This window comes from Coptis chinensis, chromosome 3 (genome assembly GCF_015680905.1).
Source record: "Coptis chinensis isolate HL-2020 chromosome 3, ASM1568090v1, whole genome shotgun sequence".
Lineage (NCBI taxonomy): Eukaryota > Viridiplantae > Streptophyta > Magnoliopsida > Ranunculales > Ranunculaceae > Coptis > Coptis chinensis.
Genome location: NC_141458.1, coordinates 19,296,863 through 19,322,687, shown reverse-complemented (window position 1 = coordinate 19,322,687; position 25,825 = coordinate 19,296,863). Strand labels below are relative to the sequence as shown.

The 25,825-nt window shown below is 34.9% G+C and overlaps 1 protein-coding gene and 1 long non-coding RNA gene across 2 annotated transcripts; both read left to right on the top strand.

Moving 5' to 3' along the window:
- The first annotated feature begins 7,311 nt into the window (after nt 1–7,311).
- On the top strand, nt 7,312–7,748 carry LOC147508482 (uncharacterized). Its single transcript, XR_015216370.1, has 2 exons — nt 7,312–7,389; nt 7,478–7,748. It is a non-coding gene; the product is annotated as an uncharacterized LOC147508482 (long non-coding RNA).
- A 1,979-nt stretch (nt 7,749–9,727) lies between these two features.
- LOC147508481 (protein FAR1-RELATED SEQUENCE 5-like) lies at nt 9,728–10,336 on the top strand. Its single transcript, XM_086597153.1, has one exon. It carries the CDS (start codon nt 9,728–9,730, stop codon nt 10,334–10,336), a length of 609 nt encoding a protein of 202 aa, XP_086453279.1.
- Nucleotides 10,337–25,825: the final 15,489 nt, after the last annotated feature.

Sequence of the window (25,825 nt, the reverse complement as noted above, 5' to 3'; positions counted from 1 at the left end):
GTTTCTATCCTTTCCTTTTAGTCGAGTAGTAAAAACCCTTCTCGTGGTGGTTCGACCAACCCAATATCTCGATAAAGTATGAATGATAGATAGATTGAACGTTTGATTGACTAAACCAAGCAAGCCTATAGTCCGATTGCTCGGTTGAAGCCTTCAAGCCGTTGGATTGGTCATTGACCGATCTAAACTCAAGGTTAGCAAAATTGATATCGTTCCATTTTTATTGTTTCTTCATAGGCCATGTAAGTTAGTATAAGATATTTGCAAATGTTGTGTCCTTGTTATTAGGAATTTTTTTTTTCACTAATCGGGATCAAGAATAGTTAAGGAATGAATCATCGTTAAAAACAGGCTTGCCAAAATAATTAAATAAATACGATATGATTTCGGTCTAGGTGAAACAGTGAGTCGATTTATTGTGGGAATAATTGTAATGGAAGTTTTGATAGTTTAGTTTTATGTAGCATACAAGTTGTCATTATGATTTTAAGGGACCAAATTTATAAGAAAGTTAAGTTCTTAAAACTAAAAATATTATTTTATTAATTAAATTCAGTTAGAGAATTGGTTGTGGGCTTGTGGCGATCTCGATATGAGTATGGGGCCGGTGGAAACCTTCTTGATCATAAGCCTATCGACTAACACCTAGGAGTTTAGGACATGCTCCCTGCTGTTAATACTAAATTGTGTTCCCTTGTTTCCTTCAAGTAATATCATGGCGAACTATACTTTATTAATTCACAAACAACTAAACGGTGATGATGCTTTCTAATGTGTCCATGAAGCCTAATCTTTAACGATAAGTCAATAACTAAGCTCACGGGTGTTGCCACTCTGCGGATGGCTACTTTGAGCATTGGGTGGGGTAGCCGCGAAATTTGTGATAAAATATTTTCTTTTTTGGATGTGGGACAATTAATAGCAGCCATTTAGACAAACAAATTTGCGAAGCCGCCAAAAACACTTTACTTCCTCTAAACGTTGTTCAACAATGATTTTTTAGGGATAAGAAGTTATCTTTTGGCGGTTATGTGGTTGCCGGTGCACACATGACCCTGGATTATCCAGGCTTCTTCTAGGCTGAGGCTCTTCACTATCGCCTAGCATCTAGGTGCACCATTGGCTGTTTTGGTGGAGGCAGTGTTGGTGTCCAATTGTCCATGAAAGCCTTGGTTTGGTTTGCATAAAATTGGAGTTTCCTTCCCGCATGGTTGCAAGGTCTAGAAACAGAATACTCTTAGGACTTTCTTTCCACTTCTCGTAGCTAGGTAGGAGCATATCTTTTTTTCGATTTATACTATGTGGTGTAGGCTGTGATTCAACTAGTATATATTTTAAGGTTTGGTACTCTTTTTTTTTAGTGTTTGTGTAGGCTACCTCCACCTACTTTGCACTCAATGGACATGCATCTTTTTTCTTTACGATAGTATATTAATTAAAAAACAATAAAGCAAAGCAAAACACAACGAAACAACAAAGGGTTTGAGGAGTTAAAACAAAGAAGATCTTCACCATGAGTCCAACTTTGGGACAAAATTCCAAGTTTTCAACTGACATTCCATCTTTGGATGTATTACAACAGATTGAATGAATATTGGAGTCACAACTCTAAAGTGATAGAGAAATGTACCCTCTATACACTTACGTTTACCATCCATTTGCTGACAGCGTAGTTATCTATAGTTTAGACTTTAGATAAGCGAATAGAAGTCTCTCTCTCTCCTTGTCAGGTGGGGTTTTTTTTTTTTCAGGGAGGGGGACGTGACTTTTTTCCGCAATCACTTTTGTTGTTTTGTCTATAAACTAGTACCCGACTTTTGTCCTTGATACTGCATTTATGTTCAATAGGACATAATATTTTTAAGAACTCTCCCCCACACACACACACACACACACATTGTTCATTAGAACACTTTTTTTTCACACAGGCCTTGTACATAATCTGTAATACCTACCTCATTACTCTAAAATTTTAGGGAACGAAATTGCGTGAGTTAACCCTAAAATTACCTTAAGTGGCTTGAGCTCAAGTTTCAACCCTTCTCGGGGCAGTGCATGTGAAGGATGTATCTATCGCCCAAGTGCTTCTCTTTGAGACTCCATCAGCTTCAGGGAGGTATCTCTGCACCAATGGCATCTACCAGTTCCGTGACTTTGCACAGCTTATTTAAGAGCCACTTTGCCGAGTGGTTTATCCCGCATTCGATCCGTCACTGGACTTCAGCTTGAAGTTGCCTTTCAGCTTTCCGCGTGAATGCTTGAAGGTGCGGAATCGGGCCCGAGTGGGGGGTGACATAAGCCTTAGATGAGTCTCGTGAGAGTAGTACAGAAAGTCCTGCGCATTAAATAAACTCTTTCTCCCTTGCGAATAGGTTCCCTCCTAAATTTGATTTCCTCCTCTACGAGGTGCATCCCCCCCTGCTATGAGTTCTCATCGAATTGAGCCAAAGCGCCAAAGCCAGTCTCTCTCTGGCGGTCGGTCGGTTCAACGATTCTTGATTAAGTAGTGAACTCTATCCGTGAACATCTACCGGTTCCACAAGGTATGTCGCCTCATCGACTCTTACGTGGAAGCGGTCGCGAGTTAGAGTTGGCAAGCAATTCCAAAGAGAAAGAGAGTCTTTGTAAAAGGTAGTAGAGGCTCTTGTTGATGTGGAAGGGATGGTACTACTTAAGTACTTCGATCTGTATGTTCCTAGTTGATAGAATTTTATTACTATTAGCTGAACATTGCGGTTCTCTTAATTCACTATTACTCTATGATGGTGATAGTAGAGAGGGTCTTCATCGGTTTATTAGTCGTAGCGGTCGAATATTCAAAAACTCGACCTTCGATTGCACGAAAACTGTGTACTCTCTCGACGGCTTAATACTATCGATGGTACACTCGGCGGTATTCAAAACTTCGACCTTGATTGCAAAAACTGTGTACTCTCGATGGTACACTCGGCGGTATTCAAAAACTTCGACCCGATTGCACGAAAACTCGACCGATTACTCTGATGATGGTGATAGTAGAGAGGGTCTTGATTTATTAGTCTTCATCGATTGTACTCTCGGCCAGTGGAAAATGGAGATGGTGCACGAAAACTTTACATTTCAAACACTTTGCTTCCCGTTGGAAAAAGCGTTATACACTTTAAACCGAAAAGCTGAAAAAGCGGCATACACTTTAATCGGTGTTATACACCAGTCATAATGCTTGATGATTGTTTTTAACACGGCTATTGTATGAAAATGTACCGACTGTAGTTGATTAGCAAGTCTTGGGTCTTGACAAAGGCGGGCATACACTTGGTTCCTGGTGGCATACACTTATCTGTTTCTGGTATCTTCGGTAATGTTTTTCCACGAAGTTGCTCTTCCATTATATTCTAAGCTTTAATTAGCTATAGGGCCCCAAAGCGTAAGCTCACTAAAATTTTGTTTACAACAGAACGAAAGCGAAACTATTATGGCGAGTGAGAGTTGGAGCTAAAGCGAGGAGGAGAGTTAGGAGCTATAGTTGCGTCGATGAAGAGTGAGGAGCTATGGCTTATAGGGAGCGGGTAGTGGCGTTATCTTGAAAAGCTTTGGCTTACCTTTGATTCTCCTTCGATTCGATGAAATCCGGGGCATTGCCAGGTTCGAGGAAAGGACTTCATTGCCTTCCCCTCGATTTATAACTTGTAGTGGACTTTTAGGAAATGTTGAACAAGGATAACAGCTAAAAGGCGAGGTCTTGTCGAGCTTGAGTGGCGAGCTATGGATAGTGATTTGCTATCTTTATATATGCATTCCTTGTAGGGTAGCTACTACTGCTAGCGTGTAAATAGAACCTTTACTGCTAGTGCTAAGTAGTGACTTCCTCGCCAACATTAAGTCATGAAAATCATTATGGCGAGTGAGAGTTGGAGCTAGGCGGAGGAGAGTTAGGAGCTAAGTAGTGACTTCACACCAACATTAAGTCATGAAAATGCATATGCATGCCAACATTAAGTCATGAAAATAATGTGACTAAGCCTCGAAATGTCTCATTCACTCTTTTGTTCTCCGGTCACACAATGAATGTTGTCAATATAGGCCCAACAACATGGCAATCATTATGCGCACAAACCCACCACGGTAAGCACCTTTAAATAGTTGGTCCTCTAAAATTCTTTACTTGTCTGTTAATAGGAATGTGACCTCCCCAAATTCTTTGCTTTGTCATAGGATGTCATCTACAAAGCGGTATTTTTGCACATCTAAACTCAGGCAGCCCTTTGATAGTCTAGGATTGTGTGCCAACCTAGGTTGTTAATAGGAATGTGACCTCCCCAAATTGCCTTTGATGTGTCTTTGTGATAATTAATCCCTCGACTATTAAAGACATCCAATCACATTAAACCTATATATTGTTTTTTATTCCTAAAGGCGACTAATTCCATGTTTTCCGGAAATTAGCAAACTTAATTCACAAATGGCGCGGCAAAAGTATAAACCATAGGGCCGGGCAAGGCGGGATTTTGATATTGGAGAACAATTGGTGAGTACATTGTCTGTCTCAACATTTATACATGTAGGCACTTGTTAATTTGTTTGGGTATGATAAACCTTCAACCAAGAGTTTCAAAGACATGCATCGTATTAACCCTGTCGTTTGTGTGATTATTTTGTAACCATAGAAAAAGAGTTGGGACCATCCTTTAATGGAAAAAATCGAAGGCCTTCAATATGGAAAAGAGCTTACTCAAAAAGGAAAATATATTGAAGTAGCTCACGGAAAGAGTGGCTGAAAAGATTGTAAGTTTTCTAATCATTTATTATTATGTTTTAATGTTAGACATGAATGCTTGTTGTGATTTGGATTTACTAAATCCTTGTTTACTTCAAAACTTAATTGAAGGATGTCTTGACTAAGGAAGTAGAGGAGGGAAAGGTAGTTATTGAAGGAAGTAAAGACATCTTAACTCTAGCATTGGGCACACCGAGCATCCCAGTGCACTCGGCGGTTGGAAGGGATCACCCCCACCACATATTTCCATGTTAACAAACGTGGCTCAAAGGAACATGTTACAAAGTTGGAATCAACAATTCAAGAGCAACGGGACCAAAACTACCGTCTTCAGGAAGACGTTAGGTTGTTGTTGGATAGAGTCAGAAGGTTGGAGGACAAAGATAACTCCTTACCATCTGAAAAAATCTCTTCAAACAGCAATACGAGTGTCAATATTGATCAGACGATACACTCATCTGACAAACATCAATCTAGTAGACTAGTAAAAAATGCTCAGCAAGTAAGTTACTACTGTGAATGTTTATTTTATTTTATTTTATTGGTAACCTGCCATCTATTTGTGCATCATTCATCGTTGCGTCTAGTGTTTGTGCAACAACAGTTTGACCCAACCATTTTATGCATTCCGACCTTCTAACTACAAATTTTATTTTTCTGACTAATAGCTGAAAAAAAAATGGGAAGGCAGACCAACCTCCATCAAAGCCCAAAGCAGATCATGGTAACAAAGCAAATAAGAAAACACAAGAAGGTCTAACACCATTTTCGAGGCCAACATCTGGTCTAGGACAGGCAAGTAGCATTTTACACGTGATATATATAATTTTAATAATGTTGCGTGGTTCTAAGATTTATACTTCAATTGTAGGGCCTAGAGTGTAATTTGGCTCAATCTGATCGTGTGAACAAGGTAAATAAGAATAAAACACGGGGTCAAACATCATTTCAGGGTCCAACATCTGGTCGAGGAGAGGTAAGTAGTGTTTTACACATTATATATATAATTTTAAAATGGTTCTAAGATTTATACTTCAATTGTAGGGCCTAGAGTGTAATTTGGCTAAATTTGATCATGTGAACAAGGCAAATAAGAAAACACGAGGTCAAACATTTGGTCTAGGGGAGGTAAATTGTAGTTTACACGTAATATGTTATTAAAATATAATGTTGTGTGCTTATTATGATACTTAGACATTTATATAGGAAAAAGAATGTTATTTGGCTGCGGTTGGCGAACAAATATTATTCTTTGAAGGCTTGGTATCTGAGGGAAATAAACGAAAAGAAATTCACGGTTACCCTTTGGGACTCAATAATGTTAGGTGTTCGCGGTTGTATCGCTTGTTTCTGAAGAAGAAGGCCGTCTTGCTCTTCCTATACAAGTGAATGAGGAGCTTAGATATGTCCAGAGATGCTCTTGGCACACAAGTTCCTTGGCCAAAGGACCATGTCTATTATAAAGACGACATTGAGGTAAATAACAAGATTCTTTAATATGAAGTTATATGATCGATTTCTGAATTTGGCTTCTCTTTTAATAATTGGTTGTTCTGAATTTTTAATTTAGGGAAGTAAAAATCAAACTAGTGATAGTCATAATCAAGGTGCAATAGATTCATTTGTGGGATTCCTCAATATGGCGCTTCCAGGGGACCAAGGTTCGATACATTTTCCAGTAGGAGGAGAATTGTTTGGAGATAATATGGGTAGTTTCATTATGGAGAAAAGCGATATAATGGATGTATGTAACATGGGTTGGTTAGATGCTGCTATTTTGGTGGTATACATGAGGTTAGAATATCTGCAAAATTTCATTGTTGGTGCTATCGTAAATCTTAGATATTCATATTTAGTTTTAGTAATTATGATTGCTTTATTTTTCTTTCTCTAGGATTCTTTATGACGAATTTGTGAGTTGTCGTGATGTCGTCGGATTTATAAACCCTTTATCTTTCACAAGAGCTAATGGGAATGAGAAAACTCAAATTATTGTGGAGAGCTTGCATAATACAAGTGGAAAAAGAGTTGTTCTTATCCCTTATAATCCAGGGTAAGAATATTGTCTTATATTTTTAATACTATCCATGTTTTATCATTTTCATTGGAATGTATATTATAGTTTTAATGCCTAATTTTTCTTTTTTAACCACACATGCCTCTGATCTTTTTGTAGTGGACATTGGGTTTTGATTGCTATTAATTTATCGCTGAAATGACTTTTAATTGGTTGGATTCGATGCATAATCTACCATCTAATGATATGGATATCTATTTTAACAGGTTTGTCATGATTGTGTATGTATATGAAATAATTAGATCATTACGTGCTTATCTTTTACTTGCTAATTAGGTTTTACATTGATCTTATTTTGAAGTGTGGTCATGAAAATAGAAAGACTTGAAGGGAAAGGAAGTAAAGGTCCAGTGAAGTGGGAGAAGATTATGGTAATAAACAAATTCTTATGCATATATACTGTGTGTTTGGAAAAATATATGCTTATGAATATTTTCCATGTTTGTACTTAGGGCCCATTACCAACCTTTGGTAGTAAAAAGAGTGTGGGTATTACGTAATGAAGTTTATGAGAGAAATAATGGAAGCTTGTTTAGATAATTCTTTTGAAAATAAGGTATATTTCGTCATACACTAGCATTCTCTATTTTGTGTTACTCTTCATTATTTAGTTATTATATACTTTTTTATCTTTGATCGTGCAGATGACAAATCTATCCCTCAAAGATACATACACACAAGAGGAACTTGATGTTGTTCGACTTGAAATTCTTAGATTCATCCAGCATAATGGAGCGTTCGAGCCAAGCGTCGAGTCTTAGCTAGGTTTTGACCCTTTCCAATTAAGGTGTGGTGCTTGGTCTCACCATTTTTTTTTTGATATTTTAGATAGAACAAATAGATTGTTTTTTTTATTGATGCAACAAGTTAGGTCATTATTATTTTGATATAACAAGTAAATTTGGATGTTTCTTTTATTATTGATGACTCAAAAAAGTTCAAAATTCTTTTAGCAATTCAATGTCTTTGTGTTGGATGTGTAAATTTATTTCTTTTGTTTGTGTTGCACTATGAATTGCTTATTTGAGCAATGTGTTTTAAATCCGTGTGGATATATATGGTGAAAATGGGCAGGTTGCGGGTTGAATGAATATGATTAGAATCAAATAATTAGGGGATTTTATTTAAAAAAAAACTATAAACCACGGTTTGTATCCAACCGTGGTATATATCATATTTATTTCCCACGGTTTCTAACCGTGGTATATATCGTTTATATAACCCGTTTTGTATCAACCGTGGTATATATCGGTTTTATATAACCCACGGTTTGTATCCAACCGTGGTATATATCGATTTATATAACCCACGGTTTGTATCCAACCGTGGTATATAAAGATATTTCCCACGGTTCACATCGAATATAGCGGACTTTTCGGGCTATTAACCACGGTTTGTAAATTCTAATACCATTTGTTTTACTAAAAACCGTGGTATATAAAGATATTTTTCCCCACGGTTTTGTTAGAAGTATTTGTCACGGTGGTTGTTACCCGCGGTATGAAAACAATGGCTAAAGGCTTTTACCATCATAAATAGCGATGGTATATGAGCTTTTCTGTAGTAGTGACTAAAAAAGGGTTTTCATAAAGGCACCACTTATTTTGCCAAGAGTTGCCCACACCCAAAACAAAACCAAATATACTCTAAAACTAAATGGGCACCACTTGAAAATTAAATTGGCACCACTTAAGATTAAATTTGTTTAATTTTGATTAGTTTGGTTTTATCTTGTGTTCAATTAATTCAATGTGTATTTTCAATGTTGACAAAATTCAAATTTTCAATTATCTTCTATAAAATTGAACAAATTGGCATATTCAAATGCGCGATTGTATAATTTCAGTAAGTTTTGTTTTGATTTGATTTGAATTCAACTGTGATAATGTTGTGGAGAAAAGATTATAGATTTGATTCATAAATTATTATGAGAATTATTTGTTTTCGTGTTGGGGTTCTTCTAAATTTTGATAAATTTTATAATTCAATCATCATCTTTTAATAAATCAATGAGTATCTTCAATTAATTAGTGATAAATTTTATAAATTTTTCTTGATTGATTTTGAATATTATAAGATTTCATAAAAAAAAATTTGTGTTTTGATTATTAATAAATTATTTTAAAATGTTATTTTTTTCATTACTAGATTTAAAACCCGTTCGCTTTGTAGTTAGTATTTGGTGCCCTTTGTAAAATCAGTAGGGGCTATATGAGAACTCCTAGAAAAACTTGTGAGTTTGCTATAAATAAATGAAGTAAGCAGTCCGGGACTCCAGGTTACACACGAAATCACGAACACATGCTCCCTTCAATTAGGAACTCAAACTAGGATACCCCACAGCATGTACCTATCATGCCATGCACGTGTGTTAATAAATGTTTAACCACGACAGCAAATGTAAAGATATTCACGTGCATGTCACAGTCCGAACCACATAGACTATTATAGCCGATTGTTTCATGCCACCGATCCCCGTCCCTCATCGATCTGGCTTCTGAAGTTTAAACCATAGTCCATGATTAGGACAAAATTCCATCATATTATGGTTTTTAAACATTCTCTACAATATATATATATATATAGAGGCCAGATCTTCTCCACCCGGGTGTAAAAGTGGCCCTTTTACACCTTACAAAAATATAGTGACACCTGTTCACCTGTTTAACACCCACAACAAAGAGGTCTAACGGTGTTAGATAGAAGATACCAAAAAAATCAAAATAAAATCGCTACAAATAAGGAAGAATAAGGCAAGATTCTGTACGTGGAAAATGGGGGGAGGGAAATCTCCACAATCTCGCCCTCTTCTTCAACTCTCTATCCGAAAAAAGAAAAAAAAAAAGGTTTTATTCATACTCCCTCCAAAGAAAAGAAAATCTCTTTAACTAACAATGGAAGATTTGTTATATGAGGGATTGATTTTTCAATCTGAGGAAGAGGCATATGCAAGTTATAATTCCTACGCTCATAAAATCGGTTTTAGTATTAGGAAGGACAAAATATATTATAGAGCAGATAGAACAGTGAGGAGGCGGTTCTTTGTATGTTTCAAGGAAGGTGTGCGTAAAAAGGATAAGCGGAATGAAAATGTGAAAAATGATCGTAACGAAACAAGAATTGGTTGCAAAGCTCGCATGGCTATTTCGAATGTAAAAAACGAATGGATTGTTATTGAGGTGGTACATGAACATAACCACGAGTTGGCAACCCCATCCAAAACGTATCTGTTGAGGTCTCAAAGGCGTGTTAAAGAGCCACAAGGAGCAGAAATTAGTAGTTTAGATGCTGCAGGAATTGCGCCTATTGATAGGTATAAATATATGACGCATCAAGCTGGAGGACTAGAAAATGTTGGTTTTACATACATCGATTATAAAAATTATCTCCGTAAGAAGCGTGAGCAAGAACTTGGCAAGCACGGAGATGGGAATGCAATTATAGAATATTTTAAAAGGAAGAAAGCCGAGAATCCATCTTTCTTTTACGATGAGTTAGCGTGATGATGAAAATCAACTATCAAATATGTTCAGACGGATGCAACGTCGATGATGGATTATAATTACTTTGGAGATGTTGTTGTTTTTATCGACTTACGTAACAAACAAGTATGGACGACCGTTTTAAGCCATTTGTTGGTGTCAATCATCATATGCACTCTATTATATTTGGGGGTGCGCTTTTGATAGATGAAAGTGCCGAGTCTTTTAAATGGTTGTTTGAAACCTTTTTAAAAGCAATGTCAGGAAAACCACCAAAGACTATTCTTACCGACCAGTGTCCAGCAATGGCGAAGGCTATCCCAATTGTTTTTCCCAAACACGGCATCGTCTTTGTTTGTGGCATATATATCTAAATGCTTGAAAAGCACCTCCACCATGTATCTGAGTTCACGGGTTTCTAAACGACTTCAATAAGTGTGTATACAATTGTGAGAGAGAGAGATATTTTTTATCAAGATGGGACAAGATTCTGCGTGATTATGATCTTTTGGAAAATAAGTGGTTGGTTGAATTGATCAAAATAAAGAAGAAATGGGCATTAGTGTATGGGCGAGACATTTTTTGTGCAGACATGACCACTACTCAGCGTGGAGAAAGTACCAATAGTCTCTTGAAAAATTATGTGAAGAGAAAGTATAGTTTGACTAAGTTTGTTCATCGTTTTGAGTGTCTACTTCAGTCTCGACGACAGGCAGAAATTGAAGCTGATTTCAATTCATCTCAGATGTCCCAAAGGTTATTTGTCTCTACACCCATGCTAAAGCAAGCGTCTGATATGTACACACATGTTGTTTTTGAAATATTTGAAGTTGAGTATAAGGAACATCTTATGTATAACATCAAGGAATGCAGTGTTGATGGTACAACATACACATATGAAGTTACTAGAGAAGGGTCTGTAAGAAAGGTCGCAATTGATATGTCTAACTTTCAGACTGAGTGTAGCTGCAAAAAGTTTGAGTCCCTTGGCCTTATTTGTCGTCACATATTGAAGGTATTTTATCATAATAATATACATACGATTCCTAATCAATATATACTACAGAGGTGGACTAAAGCAGTGAAAGTCGGAGTTGTAAGAGACAATGGTAGCAAACCAAATTTGTCAAATTGCAATGCAGTTCAATCTTTGCGATACAATGAGTTATGTCATTTGGCAATGAAGCTTGTGACAAAGGGCGCAGTCAATGAAAATGGATATCTAAAAGCTAAAGATGCACTCCAAAAGGGATTGGAAGAAGTTGAGCAGGTTGTACCAATGAAAGAAATATATCTAAGACAATGTTTGAAGTCCAAAAGATCTGGTGTTGCCACAAATGTTGAAGAAAATGATGACGAAGTATTGGTTGTTGCATCCGGATCTGAAAAAGGGAGACCAATGAACGGGACTCGACTGAAAGGCGTATTGGAGCTTAAAAAGAAAAAGAAACAAATGAACACAACACAAGTGCCTTCAAAAAAGATAAAGAAAAACAAGAAAGGTTTGTCATAATTCACGTACATTTTTATTTTGCCCATGTGATTGCATATATTGTCTCATTTATTTCTCATCTAACATTTGCCTAACATTTTAACTTGTCTCATCTTATTTTTTTTTAAGAACAAGGTGATATAAATATTGCTCAAGGACTACCTGATTTAAATGAAAGTGTTCATCCTGAAGAGAATACTATTGGAACTCAATACAGTCAAGTATGTTTATCTTTATATCATTTTATTTATTGTTGCTTAAATGTTTTACGTGCCAATACTTATATTTTGGTTTTGTAGCAATGTAGTTTATACCAAATTGGAGGGCAATCACAATCAACCAATATGTGGGGACTACCTGATTTAAATGAATGTGTTCATCCTGAAGATAATACTATTGGAACTCAATACAGTCAGGTATGTTTATCCCGATATCATTTTATTTGTTGTTGGGATATCTCTTTTACGTGCCAATATTTAGATTTTCATTTTGTAGCAATGTAGCTTATATCAATCTCTTTACTAATATAGGCTTTCAAATTTGAAGAATATCAATTACCACCACGTAGAAGGTTGGACTTCAGCAATAATGAATCTGTATTATTGGGGTTGAGTGGATCGCCTGATGACCTTGACTCATTTAGCTTTCAAGAACTCTTTGACGGAAAATTTGATTTGGAAGACTCTCAAATTGTTAGCAATAATGACGACAAGAAAAGAGAAGAGGCCAAAAGAAAATTGAAGAGAAACAGAAAAAAAAATATTGGGTCGGAGATAATTCTAAAAAATGAAGACCTCGAGCATAAGTGGGAAAATATTTTGCCCGACTTTAATCCTTTGATCTGCGATATGATTAAAGATTTGGCTGAGGTAACCCCGGATGGGCATTGTGGTTATAGATCCATAACTACACTGTTAGGATATACAGATGATTTAGCATGGCGGACAGTAAGGGGTCTTATGCTGGAAGAGTTGATGCAGTATGCAGATTACTATACAGAGTTGTACGGTAATGACGGGTTTGAAAACCACAAAAAAACTTAGAGTGTACCAAGTCTTCTACAATGAATGAGAAAGAATGGCTTGATCTCCTGGACATGGGTTCCTTAGTTGCAAGTGCTTTTAATGTTGTTTTTGTCACTATAGCGCCACCAAAATTATGTGTTACGTACTTCCCGTTGAGGACAGGTCCAGAAGAAATGTTCCGGATAATCGCTGTTTGCCACATAAATGAAGGAACACATTTTGTGCCAATTGTGCTAAAGGATAATGCTCCTCTACCTCCGGTTTGCCCAGGTTGGCAGTCTGTTAGATGGCCAGAAGCAACAATGTGGGAAACTGTTCTAAAAGGAAAGTTGGACAAGTGGGCTTGATCAGTTCCGACCAATATGCAGAAGCTACAATATGTTTATCTAGATTAGTTTTAGTTGTTGGAAAGAAAAAAAAAATAGTGCTTGCTTTATATTTCATTTATGTAGGAAGTCTTGATTTGTAGTTAAATGAGAAAACTTACGTACTTACATTTTGTTTTTATTTGTTGTTTGTTTAAAATTCAATGAACTTGTAAACTGAGTGTTTTCACTCTAACTCTTGTGTTCTTGAATTATAACAATGGTATTTTGGACAAATATGACTTCGTGATGATGTTATTATATCTTGCCTTGGGATGCTACTAGCTAATTAGTGTTTTTACCTAAAAGTGGAGGGCAAGATAGCTCGAAAGTATCAAATGCAAACGTACTTTTCCACTTACAGTATCTATTTGGTGTTCTCTCTAGCTCATAAGTCTGTAGGCCCTAAAATGGACATTGCTTTGGAAGAAGATGGGCAGCAGATGGGTTTCCTTGCTTCAGATGTCGATGAGTATGCTGATGCTATCCTCCAACTTCTGAGGTTGCCAAGAGTGCAGAGACTTAAGATGGCAGCGGTGCAAAGGAAACGTGCCGACCCGCAGTTTTGAGCATCTTCCCAATCGTGTCCTATTCCAAGTGAAGAGTGGGAAAATTGTAAACATATCAGATCAACGTTTACATGAAGAGTAGACTAATCTAACTTGTTGCAATTTTTCTAGAAGAATGCGGTATGGCAGTATTTTAGATTCTCAAATGCTTTGCAATCCCCTACTTTCACTATTAAGTGTTCTTATTGGTGGACAATAATCTAAGTTTCTTTATAACTCCTGCCCCAGTTTGCACCTGAGAGCTTTTTTCAAGTTAATTCTTACATTCTCAGGGTTTTGTAACGTTTACCATCTGCGATCAACTTTCAGAGCTTCATTTTTTTTGTTTTGTTTTCTGTCTGCTTATGACCCATCAGTGTTCTTCACTGAATGCTGTGAAGATATCATTTTTTTTTCGATAATGATATGATTATTATCATTACGTTTGCCTTGTTGAAGAGCACTATATGAATTTCTTACAATGAACCTCAAGTCTATACGGTTAGCAGCTTATACATAACTAGAATATCTACAGTAAAAGGACTACTAATTAATGATTTGACATTTTGGAATCCTATCATAATGCACGATTCCTATGGAGGAAATCATTTCAAGTTATAGCTTAGCTCATTCACTATCTATGCACACAGCTAATGCTACACAGAAAAAATCCAGGGTCTGCAATCTCATATAGCTTTCCAATTGCAGTATCGAAAATCCAAGAGCAATGCAAGTTTTCATCATTAAAAAAATTACAACACAAATAAGAAGGCAGCCACAGCTACAACTGAAAACCAAATTTGGAATTTCATAAAGGTTTGCATCATTATTTGGACTGCATAGTTCCTAATTTGTCCTCGATTGACATATCAGAAAGTTCCATAGACATCCCTGTTAACTTCCTTATAGGCATGAGCGGCGGAGTTGTCCAACTTGCAAGCACAAGCTCCAAAAATTAAATTTCCACTTTAATTCAAGACCCCTAACTTATCGAATATCTCAAAGAATTAAATTTCCACTTTAATTCTCAAGGCTCTCCGTCGGACACATCTTAACACCTATTTTTATTTTTATTTTTATTTATTTGATGAAAAAAAAAAAACTTTATTGATAAGAACCATATATATAAGCTATAATCAACTAATATAAAAATGTTTAAACCAGGAAGGACAAAGATAACTTACCTATACCGTAGTCCTACGAAAGGCCAAGTGAGGGAGATTTTCATAAACCCAAGCCAACAGACATAACCCCCTCAGAAAGGACCAACTCCTACTTTACAACAATGTAGAGATTCACTGCGAGGACCCCAAAGCAACACAGAGCCACTAACAATTCAACGCGAGCTATCAAGAAGCACAGTCCCTAGCTCCACGCCTTGGCTAGTTAGACAATCTTTCTACAAATCATTGAAGGATCTTGGTGGACTTGAACCACCATCTCTTGAGATACATTGGAGACATGGTCCAATTCTCAAGCGCTTTTTCCATTTAAGCTAAAGATCCATTGCACATAGTTGTTAAGTACATAATTGTAACGCTACTGCGGCATTTACTGTATTTTGTCTCATAAAGGAGAATGCCACATACTTGACAAGTACAACAGACCATATTATTGCAGCCCTTAAGGAAGATATTGATACTTGAAACATAATTGGCTAAATTACTTACTTAGGTCATGTTTAATTATTGTATCTATCATACTTAAAGACTCCTGCTCCTCTAAATATGAAACACACAAAAGGAACTTGTCTATTTATATAAGATTATAGTCACTCACAAATTATAATAGCATAACCGGAAAAAAAAAAACACAAGAAAATTGAAAAAAACTTACAGGGATGGAATATCTTTTATCATCATCTCAAAGAATTGAAGGATCTTTTTGTCTCATAAAGGAGAATTCAGCTTTCAGAATTTGGTTCTTGACTTCCTGACAATCTTCTTCGGCATCTCTCATCTTTTGATTGAGTTCGACAATAGTCTTCTCTCGATGCCTCTTCAAGTCCTGAAGCATGGCAGGCTGATTATGACCAAATAAGTAGACTTTCTCACTAGCATCATTTACCTAAACCAGTTGGGCTCAAATAAAACGACGAGGCAAAACCATTTAAAACCATTGCTACTTACTAAGCATGTTTGTACCCAAAAATAAATAAATAAACATTAATACTTTAGGACATTCAAGAGTTAGTACCTCATGAATTTCTTTGTTTGACTCTACAGCCCTCACCGGCCTCTTTGCGAAAATCAAAGAGCAAGTAGTCTCCCCAACATCTTCTTCACATGGGCTAGTGTGAACAAGCATTAACACTTTTGAACCATCACCTAACAAGTTAGAAGGAAACAAGTAAGAAAACGGGTAACATGAACAACTACATATAAACTCAAAGTTGCAATATCCTACCAAGTGAATCTTTGAGAATTTGAGTTAGCTTACTTGTTTTACGCAAACAATGAAATAAACATGTTAAGCTAGACTAGAAGCATCAAAGCAAGAACAGATCATCATCCTCGTAGTAGGAACTCACAACCCAAAGAAAGGAATGTAAACAATTAATTTAAGTGATAAAACCCAGTTGAGAACTTGCCTATACGATTACATGACCACGATTTCTTTTAGAGCAAAGAATAACGTCCCCAAGTCTTGTGAGAGAAAAGATTTATGGCTCTTCCTTCATCAAGTATATAAGGCTTAACAATTTAAAAATTGATTCAACTGGCAACTTCATAATACAAATGGAGTTTCACCTTTCCGCAATTTTTTGGGGACAAATTATAAGGCTTAAGTACAAGTATATAATTGTAGTTAAAAAAGTGAGAATAACATACCAGTAGAGATGATTCTTCGTTTTTTCGGAGAAAAAAGTGAAAAACGGAAAGAATATTGTTCTCTGTTCGAGATTATTTTTTTACTTCAAGATCACTTTTCGAGAGAGAGAGTGTGGAGATAAACCACGTATGGAATCTTCCTAATTTGTAGCCGATTTTTTTTTTTTTTGGATTTTATCTAACACCGTTAGTTGCGTAAATTTTTGGGGTTAAATGAGTAGACAGGTGTCAATATAATTTTGTAAGGTGTAAAAGGCTCCTTTTTACACCCGGGCGGAGAAGATCCGGCCTCATATATATATATATATATATATATATATATAACCCCCTCCCCACTACTGAGTAGTTTATTTTAGATTTTCTTATTTCACTAGTTTTAGAATTACCTCCCATATGTTTCTAAAATTATATGACTTTCATTGATAAATTTCAAAACACCTTCTTTAGTCCTCACCATGATATTTCGATATCGGGCGATATATCGGACCCCAAAACTAATATTTATAAGATATATCGATATATTGGTAGATATATATATTTTTGTTGACCATCAAAATTTTTGTTTTGTATGTCGATATATCATAAAATATCATAAATATCGCCAATTATATCGAAAATATCGTTGATATATTAATAAAAATCGCTTAAAGATTGATCAAAGTCAACTATCTCTATCGGATATATCTATATATCGGTTGGTATATATCAGTTAATGTGTCAATATATCCATCCGATATATCGTAATATAACAATATCAAATACCTCAAAAACCAAGATATATAGGCGATATTTTGATCCTTGTCACCATCTATCTAGAAATTTCTTTTGTATTCAAATTAAAAATTACCTTTCATATTCCAATTACTACTATTTCTAATTGAAATCAAATTAGAAATAATAGTTCTATTTCAATCACCCGACTTACTTCCAATAAAATTTAAATTGCATCTCCTTCACTATTTTTCTCATGACTAAGGGACCATTTGTTTTTACCTCTTATAAGACTTTGAGATCTTATAACCTTTTATAAGATGTGGCCAAGTGATTTTGGACATTTTTTTTGTTTGTTTTTTGCCTCTTATAAGAGACATTCTACTAGAAATGTCTTATAAGAGGCTCCAATTCTATAAGTATCAAAATTGGATCTACTTCAATTCTATAAGTCTTACAACTTGAAAAATGACTCAAACACTCCCGTCCATATATCCCTAGCCTCATTTCTATTTTTTTCCTTTTTCATTATCTTATTTTCCAAATAACTCTATTACCCTAGTCACCACCACCACCACCAAACGATTAAAACTACCACCACCACTGCCGCCACTACCACCACCACCAGCACCACAACCACTACCACCACCATCATTACCTCCATCACCACTACCACCGTACTATTAAGACTATCACCACCACCACTGTGCTATTAAAACCACCACTACCACCAACACCATCTCTACCACCGTACTATTAAGACCAATATTATCACCTCCACTATCACCACCACCGTACTATTAAGACTATCATCACCACCGTGCTATTAAGACATCCACCACTTCTACTACCACCACCATCACCGTGCTATTAAAACCAATATCATCACCTCTACTACCACTACCGTCGTGCTATTAAAACCATTACCACCACCGCTGCCAATTAAGGTAGTTTTCTAAAATCGATATTCTAATTATCAAAATTGATTTGAAACCGAAAATCAAATTATACGTTTGTTTCAAATTAATATATTTTAGTTAAATGTGATGTAAAGTAGGGTTATATTTGTCAAATAACCATCTATAAGATGTCATGTCTTTGTTTTTTCTATTTTTACAAGTGTTTATAAGAGAAACTTAAAATAAAAAGCAAACCACTTTATAAGACCATCTTATAAGACTCTCTTATAACATATGGTCTTATAAGACCCTCTTATAACTTAACCCAAAAAAATAAATAGCCCCCTAACACCCTATTGGGATCTAGCTAAAAATGTAATTTCTTAGCAATTTGCTAAATTTCACCTTCACTATTTCACTATCACTACTTTCATTCATTACAATTTTTAGCAACCTCGACTATTTTACTATTACTACTTTCATTCATGATAATTAATGCAAACCAGTGCATAACATGGTTCACATACTTGTCCAAAACAAGGCCCAATTTTTCCGGATATTAGGATATATCGGAGAGGCCAAAAAAAGATATATATCGGATATATCGATATGTCGGAGAGATAAATCGTTTTTGCCCATTTTGGTGATAATATTCAAAAAAATTAAAAAATCTATTTCACTATATAATGATATATATCGGGATATATCATTCATTAACAAAATTCAAAAGTCAAACCTCAAACGACTATTTTACTATATATCTTTATATCTTTTACATTCATGATTAAAAAATATTAAATTTTCGCAAACCATTGTGCATAATATGGTTTTTCATAAATCACCGATATTTTCTTGTCCAAAATAGAATCGGAAGTTCGGAAACAACATGTTCCCAGATGTACCAGTGGCAATTTTGGTAAATATTAGGAAAACTGACGAAAAATAACAAAAATATGCTCTTTCGAATTCGAAAGTATCAAAACCAAACTTCTCCACCACCAAAACACAACTTCTCTCCATCAACAGTCACTTGTGATTTGACTAATTCTAACTTTAACTCTAGATTTATAAAATTAATGAGGAAGAGCAAAATATTTGAAGAAGAGTAAGGAGAAGGAAAAGACATGCATCTATGAAAAATCATCTCCGACATATTCATTCCTCAGTGAAATCATACATCACCGTCTTCATCTATGCATTCTTCATGGTGGCTTTGCAAAATCTATGGTGGTGTTGCTTCCATAACCCACCATATTGTTAACTTAGGTAAAAAAAAAAAACCCTTAACTGTCTCAAAATCCAATGCCCCAGATTGGTCACTTTCAAATTTTAATTAATTCTGAATATTTAGACTTTGCACATTTTGACTCTTCAGGATTCCGGTTTTTGAAGCTTTCAGAATTCCAATATGTAAAATTCAAAATTTCAAATTATGGTTCATGTATGCTTTATCCATTCATTGAACATATTTGTAGTTTTGTAGGATCTGAGCCACTGAGCCATGGAATTGAGAATGGAGTCATGGTATGTGGATGTAATATACAAAATCACTTGTGTTAATAGCTCTTTAAGTCTGATCAGTAAAAAAATGATAGTGTCATATAAGGCGCGCAACCACTCATGTGTGAGTTACTTGAGCCTACTATGTAGGCATATATATAATTTGGGTGAGGTAAAAAAAAACAAACAAACAAACTATTTGGACCAAACACAATAGCCTACTATGATATGTACCGTCTAAATAGAAAGACTCTTAAACTTTTTTTTGTTTTTTTTTTTTTGAAAAAGAAAAACTCATAAACTTATATACCAAGTAAGAGCATCTCTAGGTGGTGGTAGCATACTCTTCATATTTGAAGAATGCTACCACAGAAACTGGTCTCAAATTTCGACCAACTCTAGGTGGTCGTAAATTTCGACCGCAAATTTGATTGTAGGGGCCACCACAGACGCCAGCCTGCACGCTAGCGCCGTTGCATCTTGCCGCTATTTTAATGGCGCTGTGGTCTAATTCCAAAAACAACCCACGCGACATTAAGAGTGGCGCCAAAAACCATTCAAAAGTAACCCATGCTTAGGAGGGCGCTACGACAATACCGTGCAGTCCGGTCAAAGTCAAAAAAAGTGGGCGACATTTGAATGGCGCGACATTACTAAATGTCGCATCCGATCCAAATTGCCAAATTTGCGCAAAAATTTTTTGATTTTACTACCACCTAGAGATGGAATTTCCCCATTCAAATTTGAAGGATGCTATAAAACCACCTAGAGATGCTCTAAAAGTAACCGGCAGAGTTCGCATCTTCTCGCTCGGCCCCCTAAGTTGCATCAAATCACATTATCCTTGTAGTAGTCTGGTATTGATTGATAGATTCAAGTATTATGTCCACTAGTGAATCAAGAAGTAAAGTGGAAAAATTAACCTTCCCCACAACATGTAGCAATCAAAACTTTATGCCTTGCTCGTGTGTTGTATTTATTAAATAACCATGAGAATTCAACAGTCTCTCCGTGGAATAGGGCTGTCAACGGGCCGGACTTGAACAGGACTCACCTATGTCCAAGTCCCGTCCAAATTATATTTACATTTAGAAGGTCTAAGTCCCGGTCAAGGTCCCGTTGAACATGATCGGATTCGGGCCTGAAATTGTGTATTTTTTATTATTTCCCAAAAAAAATATGGAAATAGTGTATTTTTTTTTATTTTTTCTCTAAAAAAAACTAAAATAGATTCTCAAAAAAAATATGGAAATAGTGTATTTTTTTTTATTATTTCTCTAAAAAAAACTAAAATAGAGTGTAGTAAGACTCAAACCCAAACCTTATATGTGGCACTACAACACTAATCTGTCAAGTCTTTTAACATTTTATGTATACTAGTAGTTACAAATTTAATAGTACTTATTTGAAAAACTAAAAAAATAACATTAGTTTTCGGGCCGGGCCGTTATCGGGTCGGACGGGAGTGTGTCCATAACTGGCCCAATAGTCTTATCGGACAACATTTAAGTTCTAAGTTTCTATCTTATCAGTTCGGATTCAATCGGACATCGGGTTTGGCCTGGCCCATTAACAGCCCCACCGTGGATGGTGTAGTGGATTATATTACACAAGTATTTTTTTCTAATGAGAACTAAATCAATTAATGACTTTCATGAGGTTTTGCACATACGATTATGGCGGATTGGTGGTGGAACCCCACCATTTCTCTTCCAACATTGCCATGAACGCTAAGGCATGAACATCTCTTACTCCATTATTATCAGAATACAAGTATCATCAATGGTCTTACTAATAGTGTTGGTATTGCACTAAAGACATTGGCAAATTTTCCTTCTTTAATCTGACTAAACTTTTTTGTGGTCTAATAGTGAAATTGGGTGCAAAACATCATGAAAATTGAAGAAAAAGTATAGAATTATTTCTCGAACGTTATTTAGAATTATAGAATCTGACTATATACTTTGGAATTCAATTTTTCAAAACAGAATGTGCGGCAGAAATTCCATATATATTTAGTCATTATTTGCTTCTACTTAAATTGCAATCCAATCTAACTTAACCATAGTTTTTGAATCTATGTTCAAAGTTCCAAAGAATTTATATTATAGCAAACTAATAACAAAATTAAAGGAGAGTTGTACCATTTAGAGATCAGATCTTCAACAGAAGCCCAAAATTTGGCCAGCCAGTGTGCGAATATCCAAGAAACCGACATGGACAAATTTCAATTAAGCACAAACGAATCTATGTAAAAGCATGATGATGATTTGTTCAACCAATAAGGAACATATATATCAACACAATACAAAGTTGTCAAATAACTTGTATATTTTAACAAACTAAAGTTAGATAAAGTATGAACATATATGGTCTCTTGTGACCTCCCCCATAGCCCTCAAGGACTGATGTTTTTCAAATTATGTCCTTGCTTAGTTGGCTTAGTAAGTACGTAGCTTTACATATGAGTGTAAACTAGGTTTGCATATGGATATGTTCCAAACAATCTTAAACCAAGTGAAATTATGTTAAGAAGTACTCAATTATAAGCAACCAATTGATCACTTTTAATGTTAGTTAATCAAGATGCTATTAATGTAGTTAATTGTGCTCCAATGGGTTATGGGCTGTAAAGTAACCATAATATAAATTATTTCTTGTTAAATTGGAAATGGAAAATGCATACGTCGAAATAAGTACTGTATAAATTAAACTAAAAATACATACATACATACATACATAACCCCATATACAACACTTTTTATACAACACATTCTTTTTAAGCTGATCTAAGAGCTAATACTTTGTGGGTATGATCTTATCACTATATAGATCATATCCACAAAATTTTAGTTAATTTCGGAATCTCTATCCCTTTCAAAAGTAGATTTGAAAATGTGATTTTTTCTAATGGTCTGGATTTGAAATTTTGCAACCCTGTTTTCCATTTTTAAGTTGATCTAAGAGCTAATACTTTGTGTGCAATGAATAGGTTGATGCCATGTTTGCCTTCCATGGTGCAAAAACAATTACTCTTTGGTTTAGCTCAAGAACACCTTTGGGCTTCGTTAGGGAGGTCATTTTTATATATATATATATATATATATATATATATATATATATATATATATATATATATATATATATATATATATACAACACTTTTATACAACAGTTTATACAATTGAGGGATCTACATTTTCCTTTTTTAAGTTGATCTAAGAGCTAATACTTTGTGGGTATGATTTTATCACTATATGGATCATATCCACAAAATTTAAGTTTATTTCGAAATCTCTATCCCTTTCAAAAGTAGATTTGAAAATGTGAATTTTTTTAGTGGTTAGGATTTGAAATTTTGCAACCCGGCCTCTTTAGACATATTTAGAAATTTCCAAACGAGCCCATTTTTTGTAGGGATGTTCTCTATTTAATCTAAGACTTTCATTGAACTACTGACTATAATACTTAAATTCAGTTTTAATTAGATAGAACTTTTTGAGTAGATGTGTTTAGACATAAAATTCTTTGTTTTGGGATAATCAATGAATTTCTTCTGATTTTTGCTAAATGTCTATTTTATATGATTTTTAGGAATTATTCATGACGTTAGAAAATTCTAGATTTTTGTGGGTAGATTCATGGAAGATCCCACTAACTCCAGTATTAATTTCATAATTTTTAGTCTATTTCAGATGGTTGCTAATTTGTGTGCTTATAAAATTTATCAGCTAATATTGTAATTAATTAGTGCAGCGTCAGTAATTGAGGTTTTTGCAAAACTTGTCAGAAAACTCATAAAGTTCCTTTTGATGGAACATTTTATTTTTTGATACAAACATTTTGATATATGGCATGTTCTGTTTGGATATACGGTTAGAAAGTTATATTACTTTTGCATAATAGTGTCTTATGTTGATTATAAGAATTTACTATATGAACTATAGCTGATTTTTGGGCCGAGTTGAATGTTTACGGAATTATTAATCTAAAACTTTGATTATATGAGTTCTCTAGACAATGAATGAGGAAAAACTATTGATCATGCAATTTGTGTCGCATTAAAGTTTCAAACAAATGCTTATTGATTGAAGTTTCTAAATTTCTATTTGTTTAAAATGTTCTATCACATGTATTGGATTAAGGGTCCCATGCATCATTGTTTGGATGAACTTTGTATGTATACATGATATATTAATAGCTAAGATTTTAGTTTCTTCTCGTTTGATATTGTAGACCTAATAATAGAATTAAATTATGTTTTGTTTTCTTGGAATGCATTGCATGCCTTTTAGTTTAATTAATGTGTTATTTATGATTGAAGATTTTGATATTTATGATTTATATAGTCGATATTGAGGCGAGTTGAATGACTATAGTATTTGGAACTATTAGTAATGATTCTAGTGCTTGAGAATAATGTTTATCTCATGAGAAAAGTATTACAATAAATGAGAACTCTTAGGTGTTGAAATCCGTTATAAAATTGTTTGTGAACCTTAATGTGTCGCCCACATATTTAGATCTCTCTCCGCCTCTTTGTAAAAAGAAAAAAAATATTTGTGAATAGAAAAGAAATATTTATGACTAATGATGTCATGTGGAAAGCCGTTATATAGAGAGGAACTGAGGTATTTGCCTTGCAAGTTGGTTGTAATGTAGGTTAGTATTCCTTGAATGCACAAGAATGACCTGATAGTTTTGATTGCCCATAAGAGGTTTTGTTTTATGCGCATTGAAAGCCCGAAGATGGTTGTGACTCACAAGTTGCGAGCGTACATGTTAGATTGTATTCGTAGAGGCTATAACCCTGCTTGGAACACAGGTCTTATAGTGGTACTCGAGTGTGAGAGTGAGAGGCACACAAGTTTGTGTGATTTGGCAAATGTGTGTCATGCAAATGTGGAGTAGGAACTAAATGTTGGGTGATGTTTATAAATAAGTCAATGAAATAATAAATAACCAAAGTAAATATTAATTTTTATGTATGCGTAAGTTCTTGGATATAAATGATTGTGTATTATGATGTATATGATTCCTTGCAAATGAATGTATATGTGGTTTGTGTGATATGATGGATATGGTGGTGTAACACGAATATTGATATTTGTGATATCAGATTATTTATACCCATGGTGGTTGATGTGTGAGTGAAAAAGAGATGTATAATTTAAAAGTTAATGTTTGAAAAATCTAACATTGTTTTGCAGGAGGGTAGGACTTATTAATCTTATATACAGAGACGTCCTCCTACCCTGACATGACGTGATAAATTAAATGTAAGGTATAATTTATTTATATACTACTTTGAAATTTTAATGGTAAGCTTGCTTGGAAGAAACTATACGTCGTTTTGGAAAACGGAACTATCTTGTCTTACTCATTTTATAAATTGAATGTATTACTATTTTATATTTAGTCTTACTCATACCAACAAATTGAATCTGATGACCCATGTTTGCTTTGTTTTGCAACGTGGGTGTGTTCATAGGAGCATAGTTAGTAGAGTGCAGTGGATTGAAGACGCTTCATTTGGTTTCGCTCTTAGAGTCTTATTGGTTTAAGTTTTCTGAAGTGTACGCTTTTGATTTGAGACAAATGTAATAGAGTTGGTTAGCTACTCGATCATTTAATTTAATAATGTGATAGATGGATAGGTTGTTCTTTTGGTTTCTATTTGATCTCATATTTTAATGTCGTGTTTGATAATAGGTTTCAGTTGATAATAGGTTATCAACTTTTCGTCATGGCCCGGATTTTCAGATGATTGAATAAGGTGATGTTTGAGATATTTATATCTTAATTGATCCCTATTTGATTGTCAGGAAATTCGGAGTGTGGCACAAGTCCTCCATAACTATGAATCGGTTAGGAATTTTGCTGCCCTCCACCTCTAATAGAGGCGGAGGACCCCGACTCATCACACCTAATTTTTTTATTCAAGTGGTTTTCCACGCATTTTGACACCACATGGAAATGTGAGTCATTGTCTTTTTTTTATATTTGATTCCAATATTTTGAATTTAGTTGTATTCACCATTTGGCCCAACCTTTTCATTTATTAGTTTTTGGTCTCACTTTCGTTAAATGACTCAGAGAACACAAAATATGTGAAGGACAACTCACAGTCAACACAACG

Coding starts and splice junctions, on each gene's coding strand:
- LOC147508481 (XM_086597153.1), top strand. CDS start 9,728: ATGGAAGATTTGTTATATGAGGGATTGATTTTTCAATCTGAGGAAGAG.